At 38.5% G+C, this 20,643-nt stretch overlaps 1 protein-coding gene across 1 annotated transcript in view; it reads left to right on the forward strand.

Moving 5' to 3' along the window:
- LOC128644541 (WD repeat-containing protein on Y chromosome-like) overlaps nucleotides 1-20,643 on the forward strand; it is a 385,306-nt gene that overhangs the window by 106,966 nt on the left and 257,697 nt on the right. The window contains exon 10 of the mRNA XM_053697119.1: nucleotides 1,551-1,597. Within this exon, the coding sequence (XP_053553094.1) occupies nucleotides 1,551-1,597 (47 nt within the window). The remainder of the gene's footprint in view (nucleotides 1-1,550; nucleotides 1,598-20,643) is intronic.

The raw sequence follows: 20,643 nt of genomic DNA on the forward strand, positions 1-20,643 counted from the left end.
AAGTCTAGGGCACCATAACATCTGGATGTCGGATAGTGTGAATGCAGTAAATCCCTCACAGTATGTTGAGAAACTCATGCTGGCTATCGCTCAAGTGCTAAGCCAAAGATGCGTTAAACCTCCGTTTAAGCAGTGGAGTTCTTCACTTATAGACTTTGGTATTGGACTTGAAATATATGTTAAAGACACTGCACACATACATACATACACATACATACAAATGTATACACACATACATACACATAATATATATTTTTATGTGTCTTGTTATACATATTTTCCAGCCAGGTCTTCAAAAGCGCAGCTTTTTCTAGCACCATTTTGGGTTTCTCTTGAGCATCTTACTTAACACTTGTAATATGAGTGTAGGGATGGGCGAATATTTTAGAACATTCGAAAAATGAAACACATTTTAACACTTTTGTTAGTTTGTTTCAAATGTTTGTACAACATTCTAACATTTAATGTAATAATATTTCTAATGATTTCCTTAAATGTATTATTCTAATCGACATATGTAATGCTCTAAATAGAAAAATTCAAATTGATATGTATTTGTAATAGTATTTATAATGCTCTCTTATAATAGAAAATGTGTAATTGATATACTTGTATCAATTTACCACATGAAATATTGAGCTTCTGAATAGTATGTTAGATTAAACATTTCAAATGTGGATATTCAATCTAATTATGAACATTCAAAAACAAAGTAACATTCGAAAACCATTAACAACACTCAAATTTAATGGATTTTTATTTGTATCAAAATTCGATTGTCCAAAACAATTTTTTATCAAACGAATTGCACATTCACTACATTCGCCCATCCCTATATAAGTGTTTATAGGTCTATCTATTTAACAGGCACTATCCATTTAACGTATAAGGCACACTAAGACAATGTTGGCTGCATTAATATTATCTTGTGTGTTATTATGAGTGGGTGCGGAGTGCAAAAAACACATTATTACCATCAAATAAATGGAAAAAAAAACAAATAAAACATATCTACAAGATGTCAACAGTTGTGACATGCAGAGAGAGAGAGAGAGAGAGTCGATTGTCAGGAGAGAATGTGGATGTGCGGCCTGGTCGGTTGGTGAAAGCGACTGGGCATCAAAAAGGGTAGTTGTATTATTTTGTGTATCGATTTGGTTTTCGGTGATTGACAGCCATAATTGGTCTGTAACGGTGCTATTGTGGGAAAATGAAGATGAAATATAGTTGGAGTTATCAAGCTCGGTTGTGTTTGACTCTGTAAGATTGTGATTGTTATGATAAAAAAATATAATGGCTGATCCCATTTTTTTTAATATCATACGAGGATTTCAGAAAAATTAAAACCGAGTCCATAGTTAGATCATTTTAATACTGCATTGTTGCTTGCAGATAAAACTTTAGAGCATTTGTGTTTTTACTTTTATGTTCATTTAAAACACATTCTAAAACTCCATAAATAATTTATTCAATTTTCTGTAAACTGAATTGTGTGTAACTAATATTATTTGCTTCTCTATTTTTATGTTTTGCTTTGTTATTTTTCACAGGGATGTGTTAATATATTGCTGTTAACATCAGTAGGAGAAACATTAAGGTAAATAACATTTTCCAAATATGTTTTTGACGGCTCATATAGGACATCAAGCATGCACCTCACAAGCAATAAATTGTGACTGCGTGTTTGAGTTTAGATTGTTAAAGGGACAGTACACTGTAAAATAGTTTTTCCATATATGTATTTTAAATGACTTGTTATACCAACTGCAGGGTATAAAATATTTGAGAAATTGCATTTTCGGGTTTATTTGTGTATCTGAAGTAGCAGGTTTTGTGCTTTGAAACCACAGCCTATTACAATGGGTTGAGCTTCAGGTAATATCAGATCTCATTATGTTATCACTTTTATGTGCACAGACTTGCTTCCTTATCTTATATTTGTCTGGAACACCAAAGCTCAATACATAGAGAGAACAATGGAAAATTATCATTTTATTACTTAACTATCCTGCATTCCACTGGAAGTGTAATCTCTTCTGCTGACTGTGTTTACTTAGGCTTGTCAATAGCGTATACGCCAGTATCAAAACTTTCAGTATAGGTTGGGAAACCACAAGCTAAATCAGCTATTTCAAAAGCTGAAATATGAGTAAAGGAGCTACTTTCAACCAATTTAATACACTCTAGCAGGTAAAAAGGATCATTGGGAATAATTTAAAGGGGAGAAAGTTTTTGGGTGAACTGTCCCTTTAAAAATGGTCATGACTGTTCCCAATAAGATAAGATCATGTTTAAGATCATTATATTTCATAATGTAAGGGAGGAGGTAAAAAATCTTTCTGAGTCTGAAAATCCATATTTTGTTTTTGTAATTATTAATGGTGACAGCCAATATTAAGATAGATTAGCGCTAAGGGGTTTATCGCAACTCTTTTCACACATCAGAAGTAGCGCGCGTATTATGAGTTGAAAGTAAATGAGTTTGCTTAAGCGCAATTGAATTTAAAGAGACACAAGTAAACTTTCATGATTCAGATAGAGCATGACATTTTAAACAACGTTCCAATTTACTTCTATTAACAACTTCTATTAACAAAATGTGCACAGCCTTTTTATATTTACACTTTTTTTAAGTAACCAGCTACTATTGAGCATGTGCAAGAATTTACAGAATATACGTATTTGCATTTGTGATTGGCTGATGGCTGTCACATGATGCAGTGGGAGTTGAAATAAACATAACTGAAATTTGTCAGAAAAAAATCTACTACTCATTTGAGGTTCAGACTAAGTGCTATTGCATTGTCTTGTTATCATGCGTTTGTTGATTATGCAAATCTACTGTATTTACTGGTCCTTTAACGCATGTGGTGTTAGCACCACTTCAGAGCTCTGGTTACGAGAGTCAAAAAAGTTGTACAAAACACATCAAAAATACATTTAAAAGTACAGTTACACTTATAATAACACTGTCTAATAAAATTATTTAAAAAAAACTACATTAAAAAAGTTGTTAGGGTTTAAAGATATGAGGTGTTAGAAAAAAAGGCCTGCAAAGGGCTTTAACATAGAGATACATACACACACATCTAAATAGGCTCAAAAATCTTACTTTTAGCGAATTTAACACGCAAGCAGGAGTGATAAATAGTGCATAACTTGTAATCTAGCCCATTATGTCAAAATAATCAAAAATAGTTAAAGGACACATTTCCCAGCACATATTACACGACTACATCAAATATGAAAAAATATTTTTCTTTCCTATGACATGGAGATTCCACAACATCATTCCAATTACTAGTGGGAATATTCAGTTCCTGGCCAGCAAGAGGAGGCAAAGAGTACCCTAGCAAAGCTGTTAAGTGTAACTTCCCTTACTCATAATCCCCAGTCATTCTCTTTGCCTCTGTCAATGGAGGATTTGCGAAAATGATGTCTGAAGATATTTCATCCTTTTATGGGTACATTTCCCTGCAAGCAAGGATCAGGGGCTATGCTGTATCCATGTCAATCTCTTTAGTAAGAGTAATGGTGGCTATTAGCAGTTAGAAAGTGGCGAGGTTGTCTTTGCTTTATTTCTAACATTATTGCTACCCCTTCATAGAAAGCCAGGGTTGGATACTCTGTTCTTTCTTTTTCTTCAGGTCCCTGATAGAGAGTGGAGTATCTATCACAACCATACCTCCCAACATTTCAAAATTCAAAAGAGGGACACCCCCCCTCGCGGCAAAAAAATTAAATGTGGTGGGCAGGAGCAGGGAGGGGGCTTAAAAAAAATCATAAGACCAAAGTAATATAAAGAAAATTCTAAATTAAGTCATATCTTTTAATACTCTTAGGCACCAAATCAAACACAAGCTCAGACCACTGGTATAGCTATGTGAGCTATGTATTTAATTAGTCTTTGCAGAGACAGTGCTAAATATTTTTATCTTAATTGGACATTTAATAATAGATTCTTTAAAACTGCTCTCTGCATTCCCCATTAATATTCTAGATTCTGTCCTTTAAAGTCAGCAAAAATGCACAGTAACACACTACATAGCATACACTTACACATGCAGATACACACACACACACACACTACATAGCATACACTTACACATACAGATACACACACAATACATATCATACACTTATACATGTAGATACACACACGCGCACACACACTACATAGCATAGACTTATATATACAGATACACACACACACTACATAGCATACACTTCATACACTTACACATGCAGATATACATACACACACACACACACACTACATAGCATACACTTATACAGGCAGATACACACACACACACTACACAGCATACACTTAAACATGCAGATATACAGACACTACATAGTATACACTTATACATGCAGATACACACACTACATAGCATACACTTATACATGCAGATACACACACACACTTATACACACATATACACACGCACTACATAGCTTACATTTATACATGCAGACACACACACTACATAGCATACACTTATACATGCAGATACACACACACACACACTACATAGCTTACACTTATACATGCAGATACACACACACAGAACAGTGCATAAACTTATACATGCAGATACACACACACACTTATAGGTACAGATAGACACACACTACATCATGTATGGGTATCTGGTAATTCATTGTATGGGGTCCTGGGGTTGGCAAGCACATTAGCTGGCAGTCTGCGGCTGCCACTGTTCGTTACCCTGGTGTTAGCACTGCTCATTGTTTAAAACTGAAGGCATGCTTGTATTATCACCAGGGGTTAGACGTCATCACTACCAGTGGTAGGTTAGAGAGGTCACCATTACCTGAGGTCAGAGGGTATACAGTCTTCTTACTCCTGCTTAACCCACACACCATTCCTTCTCCACAGGGAATCTAACATATATCTAACCCTGGGAGTATGGGCCCCATAGAATTTTTTTTTTTTTTTAAATGCATGGGGCAATGCGGGACAGATGGCTAGCAACCCGGGACAGCAGGACAGACCCCTAAAATCAGGACTGTCCCGTGAAAATCGGGACAGTTGAGGGGTATGTCATAACTAAGGGCTCCATGTACTAAGAGGCAGGCGGACAGCTTCTTAACTCGCAAAGCTGTCCGCCCACCTCCGCTACACACGGGCAGTGGATCTATTGATCCGCTTGCCCGTATGTATCATTACACACTCAGCGGAGTGTGTAATGCCGCCCCTTCATTCGCGCGACCAATCACGCGACTGAAGGGGATGTCAATCACCGAGAGCGAGCGAGCTCTCTGTGATTTTGCTTCGCCACCTAAGAGGTGGCGTAGGGTGTAGGAAGCAGCGGTCTAATGACCGCTGCTTCTTACATTGCGGGAAGCAGGCTCGCATATGCGAACCTGCCCCGCAAAGGCTCCGGAGCAGCTTTCGCTGCTTCGTACATGGAGCCCTAAGAATCTTTTTCTGCCCTGCAGCTGGATCCAGGTCCCTGACGGATTCTGTCAGTCCTGAGATGATATGCCTGCCCCTAGGTGAGAAGATTCAAGCACATTGGGGATTAGTCCTCCCTGTTAATATTGGAGAGTTTTAAAATCTCTTTATGTTCAGGATTTACCTAATGGGCTGTAGGTACAGGTCTCTGGGGGGATAAAGACCCTTTGAGCGGCTAAATAAGACTAAGGCACTTTTTTAGTATAATGTTTAATATATTAGGATTTCTTTTAGAACAGTTTAGCCGCCAATGTGTGTGTATAAGGGGACTCATAATTATTCCCTTTCTATTTATTAATCTAAAAATTGATTTTTTTCTGCTACTACTAATGGGCTGTGATGCAGCTTTCAGGCGGGAGCCGTTTTTACTGAGTAGCTGACTCACTAAGCGGAAATACCTATAACCGCCATTGTGTGTATATAAGGGGTCTTATATATTATCTACCGCGATTGGGCTGCGACGCAGCTTACAGGCGGGAGAATTTTGACTGAGTATCTGACTCATTATGTGGGTAATATGGCAAGCGTTACTGTGATAGCGCCATTTCTCCCATTAAATGTTTTTACTTTTAATCAGGTACACTCCGGGCTCTACTGGTCTGTCAATCTGACTGGTATTCCCTTATGGTGTAACAGGTTGTGTGTCTTGTATTACTTGGGCACTTTTAAAATAACGTCTTTTGCACATTATGACGTCTACATTATTTTTCTTGCAAGGGGACTATGTGCGGCTCAGTCAGCACGCTTTGGAGTGGGCGTGGCCTAAATTGTTTCAAACTAATCCGTTCAGTCTGCTGAACTGATTTATACAGTTCAATGAAAAGAACCAGTTCAAAAGAACGATTTGTTCACAAACTGGACATCTCTCTTCACAACCAGAGATCCCTGTTTTTGCTGCGGTAATAATGCAGCCTTAGCATTGTAGGCAGACTGTTAGGGGTCTCTGATGTTGTAGGAAGGGGATTCAGTGTACACTGCAAGCTGTGGAGTTCAGCTCTTTTCGGTGTCTCATAAAGTGTGATTTGAGGCTAGAAGGGAGTTTAGTGTCCTTCCTCCCCCAAACTTGTTTTATATTAGCCTTTGTGTTTAGGTTATGCCACAAGTCAGCTATATGAATCTGCATGGTGGCAGTTTCAATATGATTACATACTCAATTTTTACTCTTGAGTATGAGCATGAGGATAACCATTTTAATGTTTTATTTATCCTAATATGCATTCAATTGTATGTTGGTGCACTTTTAGGTGTTTTTAAGTTTCTTTGTTTGTACTGTTAATTTTCTGTACCTTACAGAAACTTTCTGGGATTTCTTTTTTTTTTAATTATTTTTATTGGAAAGAGACACAGTAATCAACAAACAATCCACAAGATCACAAAGGTATGGTGCGCGGACCAGTAAACATCAAGCAAGTTAGACCAAACTAGTATAGTAATTCTTGTTCCAAATAGCCTTTATACATAGGACCAGTGAGTGTCCAATCCCATGCTTCCAGTATTTTTCCATTTCTCAGCAAGTTTAGGGTTCTCTCTATGTTGAATATGTTCCGGTCTCTTATATATGTTGTCTGAGACATCTGCGATCACTCCGTCTCTAACTTTTCCAGTTTTTTAACTTAATAAACTTAACTTATTTAACACAATAACAATTAACATCCTAAGGGGAGAGAGGGGAAAAAAAAGGAAGAATTGGTTCTGCCTCTTGTCCTCCTATTTATGTAAGCGTTTCAATACTAGTGGGTGTCAAAACAGCATCTCATCAAATACCCTGTTACTGCTTTGATTCCCCAATGGGTCTCTTAGGGCCTGCCACTCTCCTCTCAATATTGCCGTTAGAATAACCTCATGTTGCGTAAATGGCCTAAGAATTTGTTGTTGTAAAGAGGAGGTAAAAGTAATAATTAATGGTTGCCATTTTTTAAGAAATGGTTGGAGCCTATACCTTGTATCCAGCTTAACATCATGCTGTTCAGTGAAAAGCTGTTTTAATAGAGTACATTTAAATTGGGCTATGGTTGTTGGGTGCTTATAAATCCATCTAGTTAAAATGCATTGTCTTGCCAATAATATGCATAGCGTCAGGATTTTGTGCAAGTTTTTGTGTGAGTCGTTCCATTGCAATAGGAATATTTTGTCTATGTCTATAGTAAGATTTATGTGGGATGTTGATCGTACCCAGTATTGGAAGTGTCCCCAAAAACATCTAATTAGCGGGCAGGAAAATAAATAATGCTGGAGGGTTGGAGATTCAGTGTTACACTTAACACATCTGTTAGGGTGGTGTGAGTTCCATTTAGATAATCTATTTGGGGTGATATAGTCTTTATGTAACATTCTAGTTTGTGCCTCCCTTAGTGAGAGTGCTAAGGTTGTTGCCCTGGTCAATTCCTGGCTCTTTGTCAAGTCTTGAATAGTAATTTGTGTTGGGAATTCTAGTCTTAATTTATCCAATATGTTTGTTTGTAAAATTGCTTCTTTTTTTCAGTAGATATTTGTAAAAGTCAGAGATAGTAAAGATCCCTATTTTAAATAGAGTGTGCGAGACAGCAAAGGGTGAAACATTCCAGAACTCTGGAGCTCTGAAATATAGTGTGTCATCTGCAGGTATGCGTAGAAATGTTTGTGTGGGATTTGGAATTTGGTTCCCAGCTCCTGAAATGATCTGATTGAATGCGTTAAGGGGTCCAACACGTCACCTACCATTCTAATCCCTATAGTGTTCCAAATATGGAATGGTTCACAGTCATTACCTGCCGGGAAGTCTTGGTTTCCAACCAAAGGTATAAATTTAGGTGTGAGATGTTTGGTTCCCATGTATTTATTAATTAAACTCCAGGCTCGTAGGGGATCTCTATATAAAGGATTGCAATTCATGAGTTTCCTGTAAGAACGCTATGTCAGTCCCCTTGTTCCAGGTTACAATTTAAAGAGACATCAAGGGGGTGGTTTTTGTGGTTGAGGTAGAGCAAAAAAAAGGGGGGGGGGCATAGTGGCAATAGAGAAATAAAATGTACAGCCATTCCCTACTCCAGTGCAGAAGGTGTGGCCATTTAGACGTTTTCATAAATTTCCAAGAGATGTGTTCACACTTACAGACCATCTGCATGAAGCAGGGAAACAGCTGGCTCTGTGGGCTAGTCCTTCCAGGTGATATACAGTCATCAATACATAACTTAAACCCATCTAGCTTCGAGTGTAGTATGCTTAGATAAAAAAAAAATTGCCAAAACCAAAAAGTTCATAAATTTTAAGCAATCAACATTGTAAAGAAACTTATAAGATTTTATAGCATCTCGTCTGACTCTAAGAGTCTGTATAGGAACAATAATGTGCAATCCAGACATTGAATGCACAAGTATGTGCTTGCCCGGGTTATGAAACATTTCATAACTGTACATAATAATACAAACAAATCATTGAACAAAACTATTAGTAAACACAGGAAGTACAGACAAGATACAGCTATGCTTACTTTTATGTTAAACTGTTTAACACATTGTGAGGTAGCTGTTTTGCTCCCTCGGACCTGCTAAAACCCTCTCCGCAATGAGCAAAGGGACTTGCGCCTTTTCTTTTCCATTAACTCTATGACAGAATTGTGAAACTCATATAGAAACATTATAGCACAAAAAAAAGTTTAACAACATTAAATAGTATACTCATCTTGACTTCAGTATCATTCTTTTGTAGAGAGCCCATGTAAAATAGGGTCCATTGACTCTCGAACATTACCCAATTTGAGGGCTGGGCACCACTGTTGTAACCTCTCCTTTCCCCTTGGTGAGACCGAAGGGTGGGAAGTTGACCAAACTTGTAGAGACAAAAGTCTCCATTTTTTATTCCCTTTTGAGTATCGTTTATCACTCATGTGACGTCGACTTTTATTCATGGAGGAAGTTGTTGATTCTCCATTGCGAGGTAGCTTTGCAGTGATTGGTTCCATATGTTGTGTGAAGTTGCAGCTTTACTGGGTAGAGTAATGCCACCTGCTGTCCCTGTTCATGAAGCTGTGAGCAGAGAGGAGCAAACTCATTTAGAAGTCCATGGAGATTTACAGTCATTGCAACTCAAGCACAATGGAAGCCCCAAACCGGAAATGCTGCCGGAGAGTAAAGGTCACCCAATGCTCTGCTTTCTCCTGGAGTGCCGTAGCAGCGGAGGAACAAAATCCGCAAAGCAAGTACAAGTAGAAGAAAGTAGCAGGCACTACACAAAAGTGTATATAAAACGTCCAAAATGTATTAAAATTTTTTTTAAAAAATTCAAGATATGCAAAACAGACGAAAAAGGACTGTACAGACAATGACAGTGGGACATAGACAGACGTCTGACGCGTTTAATGCACACTGGTCACTATACAGTTAATGTTGTTTGGGTAAGGGTATAAGTAGCACATCTTTCTCTGTACATGATATGTCTATGAGTAAGCTCCTGTAGGGGGCGCGAAACACATCAGTCGTCTGTCTATGTCCCACTGTTATTGTCTGTACAGTCCTTTTTCGTCTGTTTTGCATATCTTGAAATTTTTTAAATTTTTTTAATACATTTTGGACATTTTATATACACCTTTGTGTAGTGCCTGCTACTTTCTTCTTCTTGAGCAACTCCTTTCTCTGTTTTTTTTAATTCCATGGAGAAATCTTGAAAGAGCATAAGTCGTGAGCCTTCATAGATAATTTCCTTGCGGGCTCTATATGCTCGTAGTATCTTCAACTTTTCTTGAAAATTTAAAGATTTAAATATGACCTGTCTGGGACTCGTCTTGATATGTTCAAGAGTCCTTTCCAGACCAACCCGGTGAGCTCTCTCCACATCTATGGGGAGGATGTCAGGGAATATCCAACATTTTGGGAAATGTTAATGCTGTAAACTCCAGAAGATCTTTTCCCTTTTGTAACGTTTCACCAACCAATTTTATGATAAGTGATGTTAAAATGTATAATGATAGTTTGTAGCTATTTGTTACTACTTCATTCACATATAACTTTGTGAGGAAGTTAAACCCAAATAGCAGATAATGGATGGATTGTGTAAACTTTAGATTGAGACACAAAATCACAATGAGTAAAGTTGTATAACGTTTTTAGTGAATCAGCAGTAACTACTTCGGTAGTATTGTAAAGAAAACACTCATTCAGAATCTGTGGATATTCAAAGTGTAAGTAGCAACAGTATCGGATTGGATAAATATGAACACAGTTTGTATAAGTACTTGGCTGTTGATACAATTGTTACCAAATAGTAATACTTGCGGTTGATTCCACTGCAGTGATTGACAGGCAGGATCTGTGTTAGTCACCTCCGGTTCTGTTGAATTTGTGAGGTTCCACTGAGGGGGATCAGGGAGAGTTGATCCAGCTTGGTTTACCCTGTCCGCGATGTAAGCGTGAGACAGGCTTTCAGATGTTCCGACACTCGATGGAGGAGAGGAGAAGGAACCGCGCTGCGGTTAGCGTGTGACGTCACGATGCTGTGTAAATTTCTGACAGGCACACGGAACACGCTCAGAGCAGTAGGTGGATTTTTGTTTTGAAACTGAATTTGGATGTTAGGAGAAAAAGTCAATGTCCCATTTGAAGTTAGATGGTTTAGGTTGATTAGAAGTTCAGATGATGAGATGAAATAAAGTTTTTTGGAATACTTATAATCCAGGATAGAGGGAGACACAAGCTTCACTAGCTAACTATCCCTATACACTATAATAATCAAGCAGGGAAGCAAGGAAGAGGAGTTCCCTTTATAGACTTAAACAGGAAGTTGGATTTCAGTAATTTAAAGGAACAGCAGAACGTGACAGATCCCCCCTCTCAAGATTCCCTGGAAGCAGGACCAGGACCTGGTTTTAACGGGTACTTGGCATGATAAGAGGCCAATAAACGTGGGGCATGTAAATCATGTGCTGGAACCCATGAATCTTTGGAAGTTTCATAACCTCTCCAATGCACTAGATACTCAAGCTTACGATTGCGAATATGGGAATCTAGAAGTTTGCCCACTTCGTATTCTTGTTGATCATCCACTAGTGAGAGTGACTCAGTAGGAGATGGTAATTGAGTGTCTGGATTGCCTCTGTACGGTTTCAACAACGAAACGTGAAAAGAAGGATGGATATGCAGGTCTTCTGGCAACTGGAGACGAACTGCATTATCATTGATGACTTTGGAGATGGGAAAGGGTCCCAAGTATTGAGAGGCTAATTTCTTACAGGGTACTGACATTTTAATGTTCTTAGTAGACAACCATACCAAATCCCCTTCTTCATAAGCAGGAGGTATAGAGTGTTTGGCATCAAAATATTTCTTCTGGGTTGTTTTAGCAATATAAAATTGATCCCGAAGAGTGTCAAGAGTACTCTTGAGTGTCATTGAGTAATCTTGAGCAGCAGGAGAGTTGGAGGAAGTGGTGGGATTTGGTAAAGTGACAGGGTGGTATCCATAGGTTGCATGGAACGGGGATTGTTTAATAGAATCATTCACAGAATTATTATAAGCAAACTCAGCCAGTGGGAGCCATTCAGACCAATCATCTTGCGAGTTACTAATATAACACCTAAGATATTGCTCTAGAGTCTGATTTAGGCGTTCGGTTAGACCATTTGACTGGGGATGGTAGGCTGTGGAAAACCTGTCTGAGATTTTGAGTTGGTGACATAAATTCCGCCAGAATCTTGAAGTAAATTGTGTTCCCCTATCCGTTACTATAAAGGAGGGAAGACCATGTAATTTTACGATATTCGATAAAAAGATTTTTGCAGTTGTTGTTGCATTTGGGACTTGTTTTAATGGTACAAAATGTGCCAATTTTAGTCAGATGATCTATAACTACTAAGATGGCAGTATATCCATTGGATGTAGGTAGATCAACAATGAAGTCCATACCTATGATGCTCCAAGGTTTCATAGGAACTGGTAACGGAGTTAATAGACCACTAGGTTTAGTATGTAGCTTTTTCTTGGTAGCACAAGTGAGACAGGAATTTATGTAGTAATGAATATCTTTTTTCATTGATGGCCACCAAAACTGTCTTTTTATAAGTTCTGTAGTACGAGTTATGCCCGGATGGCCGGCCATAGGAGCATCATGATGATTTTGTATGATTTGATTCCGTATAGTTGGTGGAATGTATGTTAAATTTTGATATGTGTATAACCCTGTTGTGACATCCTTTATACAGTGGTTGGGTATTGATGAATCTGATTGGAGAGCCACTAAAATATCGGATTGAAGCGTAGTTAAGGTGCAAATAAGCTTAGTAGGAGGTATGATAAACATGTTTTCTATATTTTCGGAAGTGGGTTCTGTAGTTCTTGAGAGAGCATCAGCTCTAACATTAGTATTTCCTGGTCTATAGGTTAATACAAAATTAAACCTGTCGAGAAATAAGGCCCAACGTACCTGCCTAGAAGTCAAGGTTTTACTTTTCTTCAAATATTGGAGATTCTTGTGATCTGTAAATATTGTAAAAGGGGTTGAACAACCTTCTAGCAGATGTCTCCATTGTTCAAGTGCTGCCTTAACAGCTAGCAACTCTTTGTCCCCTATTGAGTAGTTCTTCTCTTCTGGGGTTAACAAACGTGAATAATAAGCAATAGGACGTTCCTCCTTGGTTTCTTGATTCGTTTGAGACAAGACTGCACCAATCCCGGTATTGGATGCATCTACCTCCAGAGTGTATGGTAGGGATGGATTGGGCAGTTGTAAAAACGGAGCAGATGTATATTTCCTCTTTAATGTTTGGAAGGCGTTTTCTGCTTCAGAATTCCATTGAAACTTGCTTTTCCCAGTTAATCGAGTAAGTGGTTGTACGGTGCTGGAGTAGTGATCAATAAACTTTCTATAAAAGTTGGAAAATCCAAGGAATCTCTGTAAGGATTTTACATTGGTTGGAGTAGGCCAGTTAAGTATAGAAGTGATCTTTTCTGGATCCATTTGGATTCCAGTTGGTGAAATGATGTAACCAAGGAATTTGATAGTATTTTGATGAAAATAGCATTTCTCCATCTTAGCGTAAAGATGATGTTCCCGCAGAGTAGATAGTACCCACCTCACATGTTTTTGATGTTCCGACAGATTCTTAGAGTAAATGAGGATGTCGTCGAGATATACTATAACACATATATCCATAAGATCTTTAAATATCTCATTTATGAAGAATTGAAAGGTGGCGGGAGCGTTAGTGAGGCCGAAAGGCATAACATTATACTGATATAATCCATAACGGGTTTTAAATGCTGTTTTCCACTCATCACCAGGTCTCATCCGGATGAGATTGTAAGCCCCTTTCAGGTCCAGTTTAGTGAAAATGGTGGTGCAGACCTTTATTTTGTCATTACAGTAGGTCCTGGGTTTCATTGCAAATAGTAACAGACAAGAGTTTCTAAACTCACGAAACTTGGTTCTGTCACCCGAAAAGGGAGTAGGAGGGTTAACCTGTGGTTCAGGCCTTTCATTTGCTTTCTGAGTTATTAACTCATTTAGTGCTCTTTTTAAAGTGGAGTTTTCGCTTTGTACTTCTCTTAAACCTTGTGCCAGTAAGTCCATCTTTTGATTAATTGTGGTTATTTCATTACTCATGGCTACTGGGTCCATGTTCAACGGTTTCAGTTTTTTAAGGCTTGATTATTCTGTAACGTTTCACCAACCAATTTTATGATAAGTGATGTTAAAATGTATAATGATAGTTTGTAGCTATTTGTTACTACTTCATTCACATATAACTTTGTGAGGAAGTTAAACCCAAATAGCAGATAATGGATGGATTGTGTAAACTTTAGATTGAGACACAAAATCACAATGAGTAAAGTTGTATAACGTTTTTAGTGAATCAGCAGTAACTACTTCGGTAGTATTGTAAAGAAAACACTCATTCAGAATCTGTGGATATTCAAAGTGTAAGTATCAACAGTATCGGATTAGATAAATATGAACACAGTTTGTATAAGTACTTGGCTGTTGATACAATTGTTACCAAATAGTAATACTTGCGGTTGATTCCACTGCAGTGATTGACAGGCAGGATCTGTGTTAGTCACCTCCGGTTCTGTTGAATTTGTGAGGTTCCACTGAGGGGGATCAGGGAGAGTTGATCCAGCTTGGTTTACCCTGTCCGCGATGTAAGCGTGAGACAGGCTTTCAGATGTTCCGACACTCGATGGAGGAGAGGAGAAGGAACCGCGCTGCGGTTAGCGTGTGACGTCACGATGCTGTGTAAATTTCTGACAGGCACACGGAACACGGTCAGAGCAGTAGGTGGATTTTTGTTTTGAAACTGAATTTGGATGTTAGGAGAAAAAGTCAATGTCCCATTTGAAGTTAGATGGTTTAGGTTGATTAGAAGTTCAGATGATGAGATGAAATAAAGTTTTTTGGAATACTTATAATCCAGGATAGAGGGAGACACAAGCTTCACTAGCTAACTATCCCTATACACTATAATAATCAAGCAGGGAAGCAAGGAAGAGGAGTTCCCTTTATAGACTTAAACAGGAAGTTGGATTTCAGTAATTTAAAGGAACAGCAGAACGTGACACCTTTATAGATTCTGGAACACCTACTATTCGCAGGTTATTGTATCTACTTCTGTTCTCCAGGTTCTCGACCCAGTCCTGGAGCAATTGATTCTGTTTGACAAGTTGTTTAAGAGATGCTTCAGAGTTTGTCTATCTTCAACATCAGAAATACGGGCTTCAGCGGAGCTCAATCTTGAGGAAAACTGATGCACCTCAGTCATTAGGGTATCCACCCCAGATTGTAAAGATTCCATCTTTGGGAGGAAAAAGGATTTAAGTTCCTGTAATAAAGAGGCTTGTTCAACTACCTGTGCTGAGTGTTCTCCAATAGCCAGCTGTTCAGTGTGAATTTCAACAGTGTGTTTTTGCTTTCTATCCATTGTTTTCCCTTTGTGGCTCATGGTATATTTTACAGAGGGTGAAAGTTTTTGAAAATATTTGTCTACTTTCATGAGAGCCCCCAGACTAGTACGTGTCTGAGTAGGTTTGTTGCATGGAATTGGAACTGGTGTAATCATCCACTTAATACTGATTCAAAATATAGAGAGCAGGTAGCCCAGAGAGTATGTTACAAGAGCTGTTCTGTAATGTGACACTGTGCTTCCTTAAAATGCCGTTTTGCTGGGCGCGCGGATATCTAGTCGCTTTGCTTATTGCACTTGTTGTTACTTAAGTGTTTGTCTGTGTCACTAGTCAGACGCAGGGCCGAAACTACAGTGGGTGCAGAGGTCGCAATTGCGACTGGGCCCCCAAGGGTGGGGGCCCAGCTTAAAAAAATAAAAAATTTAAATGAAAAACATTAACCTGCCACTGCCTGCACTGATATCATTTGAGTGTGACATGATTCTTCACTAGTGTCTCTGACTGCAGGGGTTAGTATTTCTGTTTTACCCATTGGTGTTTATGTGTGTGTGCATGTGACTGTGTGTGTATTTATGCATGTATGTGTGTGTGTGTGTGTATGTTCGTGGAACCAGCAAATTACAGACCTTGTTACTACAGCATGGGTGGAGGGGGTAAACAGTGTCACTATACAGTACCACTATATACAGTATGGGGGGGCTGGACTATGTCACAGACTACTGTGGCCACTTTATAAAGTACTGGGGCAGGTAGGGTCAGGCCAGCCATCTCACCGGCAGATTACACCAATTTACTTTTATCACCAATTTTGCTTTGTTCTCTTGGTATTCTTAGTTGAAAGCTAAATCTAGGAGGTTCATATGCTAATTTCTTAGACCTTGAAGGCCGTCTCTAATCTAAATACATTTTCACCACTAGAGGGCATTAGTTCACGTGTCTTATATAGATAACATTGAGCTCATGCACGTGAATTTACCTGATTGGCTAAAATGCAAGTCTGTCAAAAGAACTGAAATAAGGGAACAGTCTGCTGAGGCTTAGATACAAGGTAATTACAGAGGTAAAACGTGTATAATTATAACTGTGTTGGTTATGCAAAACTGGGGAATTGGTAATTAAGGGATTATCTATATTTTAAAACAACAAAAATTCTGGTGTTGACTGTTCCTTTAAATGTTTTTTTGGGGGGGTGGCGGGCCCTTCTTAGATTCTTGCACCTGGATCCTGTGGTTTCTAGTTATGCCTCTGGTCAGACAATTAAAGTGGTGACTACAAATCCTGTTCCGATGCCACTCTGTAATGCTTTATTTTTATTCTCCACTTTGTCCCCCTTTTCCCCCCTCTTTTTCTATTATTTATCTGTCCAAATGATCTGTTATACAATTATAAGGGGTCTCTCCTGTATCAGGTAGTTGTTTTCTTATCAGAGCAGGGGATTGTATATGCAGAGGCGGAGGATTGAGAAAAAAACCCCGGCTCCACTGAAGCCACAGCACCAATTGTAATCCAAGATGGCGGGTTATGGTGTGCTGGATATATGCCTCGTGCCTGGGCCTATTAGTGTGGTCAATATAATAGTGGGCTCAACTTACTCTAGCGGTACCTGTTTTCAATAAGGCAAAAGTCTGTGTGCTCTCTGAGACTTTGTTCATTTGTTTCGGAGCACTGATGTACGGCTCTGTCCGCTTTCCAAGATGGCGCCGAGTACCTTTCTCCCGCCCTTCACTGTACCTTCGGAGGCAAGGGCTGCGGTCAGAATGCCCTTCACACAGTTTTTTCAGTTGTCGCAGTGTCAGGGATGCTTACCCAACAAGAAATGTGCGCGGGGAAAGTCTGCCGAAGTAATTAGGCTTTGATTTAATTGTGGCAGTGACCAGAGCTCTCTGTCTGTGCTGCTGCTTCCTAGTCCCGCCCACCGGAAGTCCCTTTCTGGGATTTCTTAGCCTTTGCTGCCATCTTGTGGTAGTTTATGGTAATTTGACTACTGCCGATATTCTTCTTTCTTTACTTTTTCTGATACCTGCAGATAGGGAGTACCCCCTGAGTTAATCCTGGGAATGTTTTTCCCTGATATTTGCCACCGTTTGATGGTAGTTTTAATATATGCATGTTCAATTTTATCATGTTTTCTCATAAATATGAGTGCAATACCTTTTCTATCTCAGTATTGGTATTATGTAATATGCATACATTATGTTTTCTCATCTATTTGGGTGGAATACTTTTTTTATCTCAGAATTGGTATTATGTTATATGCATACAATATACTAAAGGCTAGATTATGAGTTGTGCGTTAAGGTAAAAAAGCAGCGTTAATGGGTCCTAACGCTGCTTTTTTACACCCGCTGCTATTACGAGTCTTGCAGGTATAGGTGTACCGCACACTTGTTTGGCCTTACCGCAAACCGACTTACGTAAAGTTAGTAAACCCTTTTACTTACTGTCCTGGGAGGCCAAAAGTGAGCGGTACAGCCTCTACCGACAAGATCCATAACGCATTCTAAAGTCAGTAGTTATGAGTTTTACACTACAACGCTGTAGCATAAAACGCATAACTAAAGTGCTAAAAAGTACACTAACACCCATAAACTACCTAATAACCCCTAAACCGAGGCCCTCCCGCATTGCAAACACTATAAAAAAAAATTGTAACCCCTAATCTACCGCTCCGGACATCACCGCCACTATAATAAACATATTAACCCCTAAACCGCCGCACTCCCGCCTCGCAAACACTAGTTAAATATTAACCCCTAACATTGCCGCCCCTAACATTGCCGCCACCTACATTATACTTATTAACCCCTAATCTTCTGCTCTGGACATCGCCGCAACCTACATTATATTTATTAACCCTTAATCTGGTGCCCCCAACATCGCCGCCACCAACCTACATTTATTAACCCCTAATCTGCCGCCCCCGACATCGCCGGCACCTACATTATTCTTATTAACCCCTAATCTTCCGCTCCGGACACCACCGCCACCTAGATTATACTTATTAACCCCTTAATCTGCTGCCCCAATATCGCCGACACCTACATTATATTTATTAACCCCTAATCTCCTGCCCCCAATGTTGCCGCAACCTACCTACACTTATTAACCCCAAATCTGCCGCCCCCAACGTCGCCGCCACTATATTTAATGTATTAACCCCTAAATCTAAGTCTAACCCTAACCCTAACACCCCCTAACTTAAATATAATTTAAATAAATCTAAATAAAATTCCTATCATTAACTAAATTATTCCTATTTAAAACTAAATACTTACCTATAAAATAAACCCTAAGCTAGCTACAATATAACTAATAGTTACATTGTATCTATCTTAGGGTTTATTTTTATTTTACAGGCAAGTTTGTATTTATTTTAACTAGGTAGAATAGTTACTAAATAGTTATTAACTATTTAATAACTACCTAGCTAAAATAAATACAAATTGACCTGTAAAATAAAACCTAACCTATGTTACAATAACACCTAACACTACACTACAATTAAATAAATTACCTAAATTAAATACAATTAAATAAATTAAATTAAATTAGCTAAATCACAAAAAAAACACTAAATTACAGAAAATAAAAACAAATTATAAGATCTTTAAACTAATTACACCTAATCTAATAGCCCTATCAAAATAAAAAAATAAAACCCTCTAGCCTAAACTAAACTACCAATTGCCCTTAAAAGGGCCTTTTACTGGGGATTGCCCCAAAGAAATCAGCTCTTTTACCTGTAAAAAAATACACACAACCTCCCCAACAGTAAAACCCACCACCCACACAACCAACCCCCCAAATAAAAGCCTAACTAAAAAAACCTAAGCTCCCCATTGCCTTGAAAAGGGCATTTGGATGGGCATTGCCCTTAAATTTAGCTCTATTGCTGCCCAAAGTCTCTAACCTAAAAATAAACCCACCCAATACACCCTTAAAAAATCCTAACACTAACCCCCTGAAGATTCCCTTACCGGGAGAAGTCTTCATCCAAGCGGCAAGATGTCCTCAACAAAGCCGGCAAAAGTGGTCCTCCAGACGGGCAGAAGTGGTCCTCCAGATGGCAGAAGTCTTCATCCAGACGGCATCTTCATCCTTCCGACGCAGAGCGGCTCCATCTTCAAGACATCAGGCGCGGAGCATCCTCTTTAAACGACGTCTTCTTCTGAATGAATATAACTTTAAGTGACGTTATCCAAGATGGCGTCCCTTAGATTCCGATTGGCTGATAGAATTCTATCAGCCAATCGGAATTAAGGTAGAAAAAATCCTATTGGCTGATGCAATCAGCCAATAGGATTGATCTTGCATTCTATTGGCTGATTGGAACAGCCAATAGAATGCCAGCTCAATCCTATTGGTTGATTATATCAGCTTCGGGTGTTAGTGTTAGGATTTTTTAAGGGTGTATTGGGTGGGTTTATTTTAAGGTTAGGGACTTTGGACAGCAATAGAGCTAAATGTCCTTTTAAGGGCAATGCCCATCCAAATGCCCTTTTCAGGGCAATGGGGAGCTTAGGTTTTTTAGTTAGGCTTTTATTTGGGGGGTTGGTTGTGTGGGTGGTGGGTTTTACTGTTGGGGGGGTTGTGTGTATTTTTTTTTTTTTTTCAGTTTTTATTTCTTTATTGAAAGTTTTCGAAATACAATCATTGTTCAGCTTATTATTCCTCTATGTATGTTTACATCAAATAAACTCTTCCATTATACAAGTATAAAGATAATGTGTTTAATATATATTATATTCTTATACAATCAAAACATCAGTTCTGCTGTCCAGTTAATTTCTTGGAAAAGTTTGGTTACCATTTCAGCAGGAGGAATTGATTATAATCAAGCTTAGAATATCCTAATACAAACATTCTAATAAACAAACTACATTACTAACTTAAAAATAACCCTAAACCTGGCAGTAAATAAGTTTTCCTTGATACTCTTGTTCCCAATAGGAACCTTAGTGTACATGGCAAGTTTCAGTCACAATTATTGTTATATTTAAGTGCAATTCACTTCTATCTTACTTGAGATCCATCATTCACTAGTACATTGCATCTTATAGTATTACTGTGATTCAATAGAACCTTTGTATGTGTCCCAAAAGAATAACATATCATTATATATTTGTAAACGGTTACTTCTAAGAAAATAGTATCTTTCCAATTTTATCAAATTGTGGACTTTGTCTCTCCAAGACCTTATGGAGGGAGTTTCTTTGGATTTCCAGAGAGATGCAATTAACAATTTAGCTGCATTCATCATTATCTGTGTTAGATTTCTTTTTATGGCACAAC

The sequence above is a fragment of the Bombina bombina genome, unplaced genomic scaffold (genome assembly GCF_027579735.1).
Source record: "Bombina bombina isolate aBomBom1 unplaced genomic scaffold, aBomBom1.pri scaffold_398, whole genome shotgun sequence".
Lineage (NCBI taxonomy): Eukaryota > Metazoa > Chordata > Amphibia > Anura > Bombinatoridae > Bombina > Bombina bombina.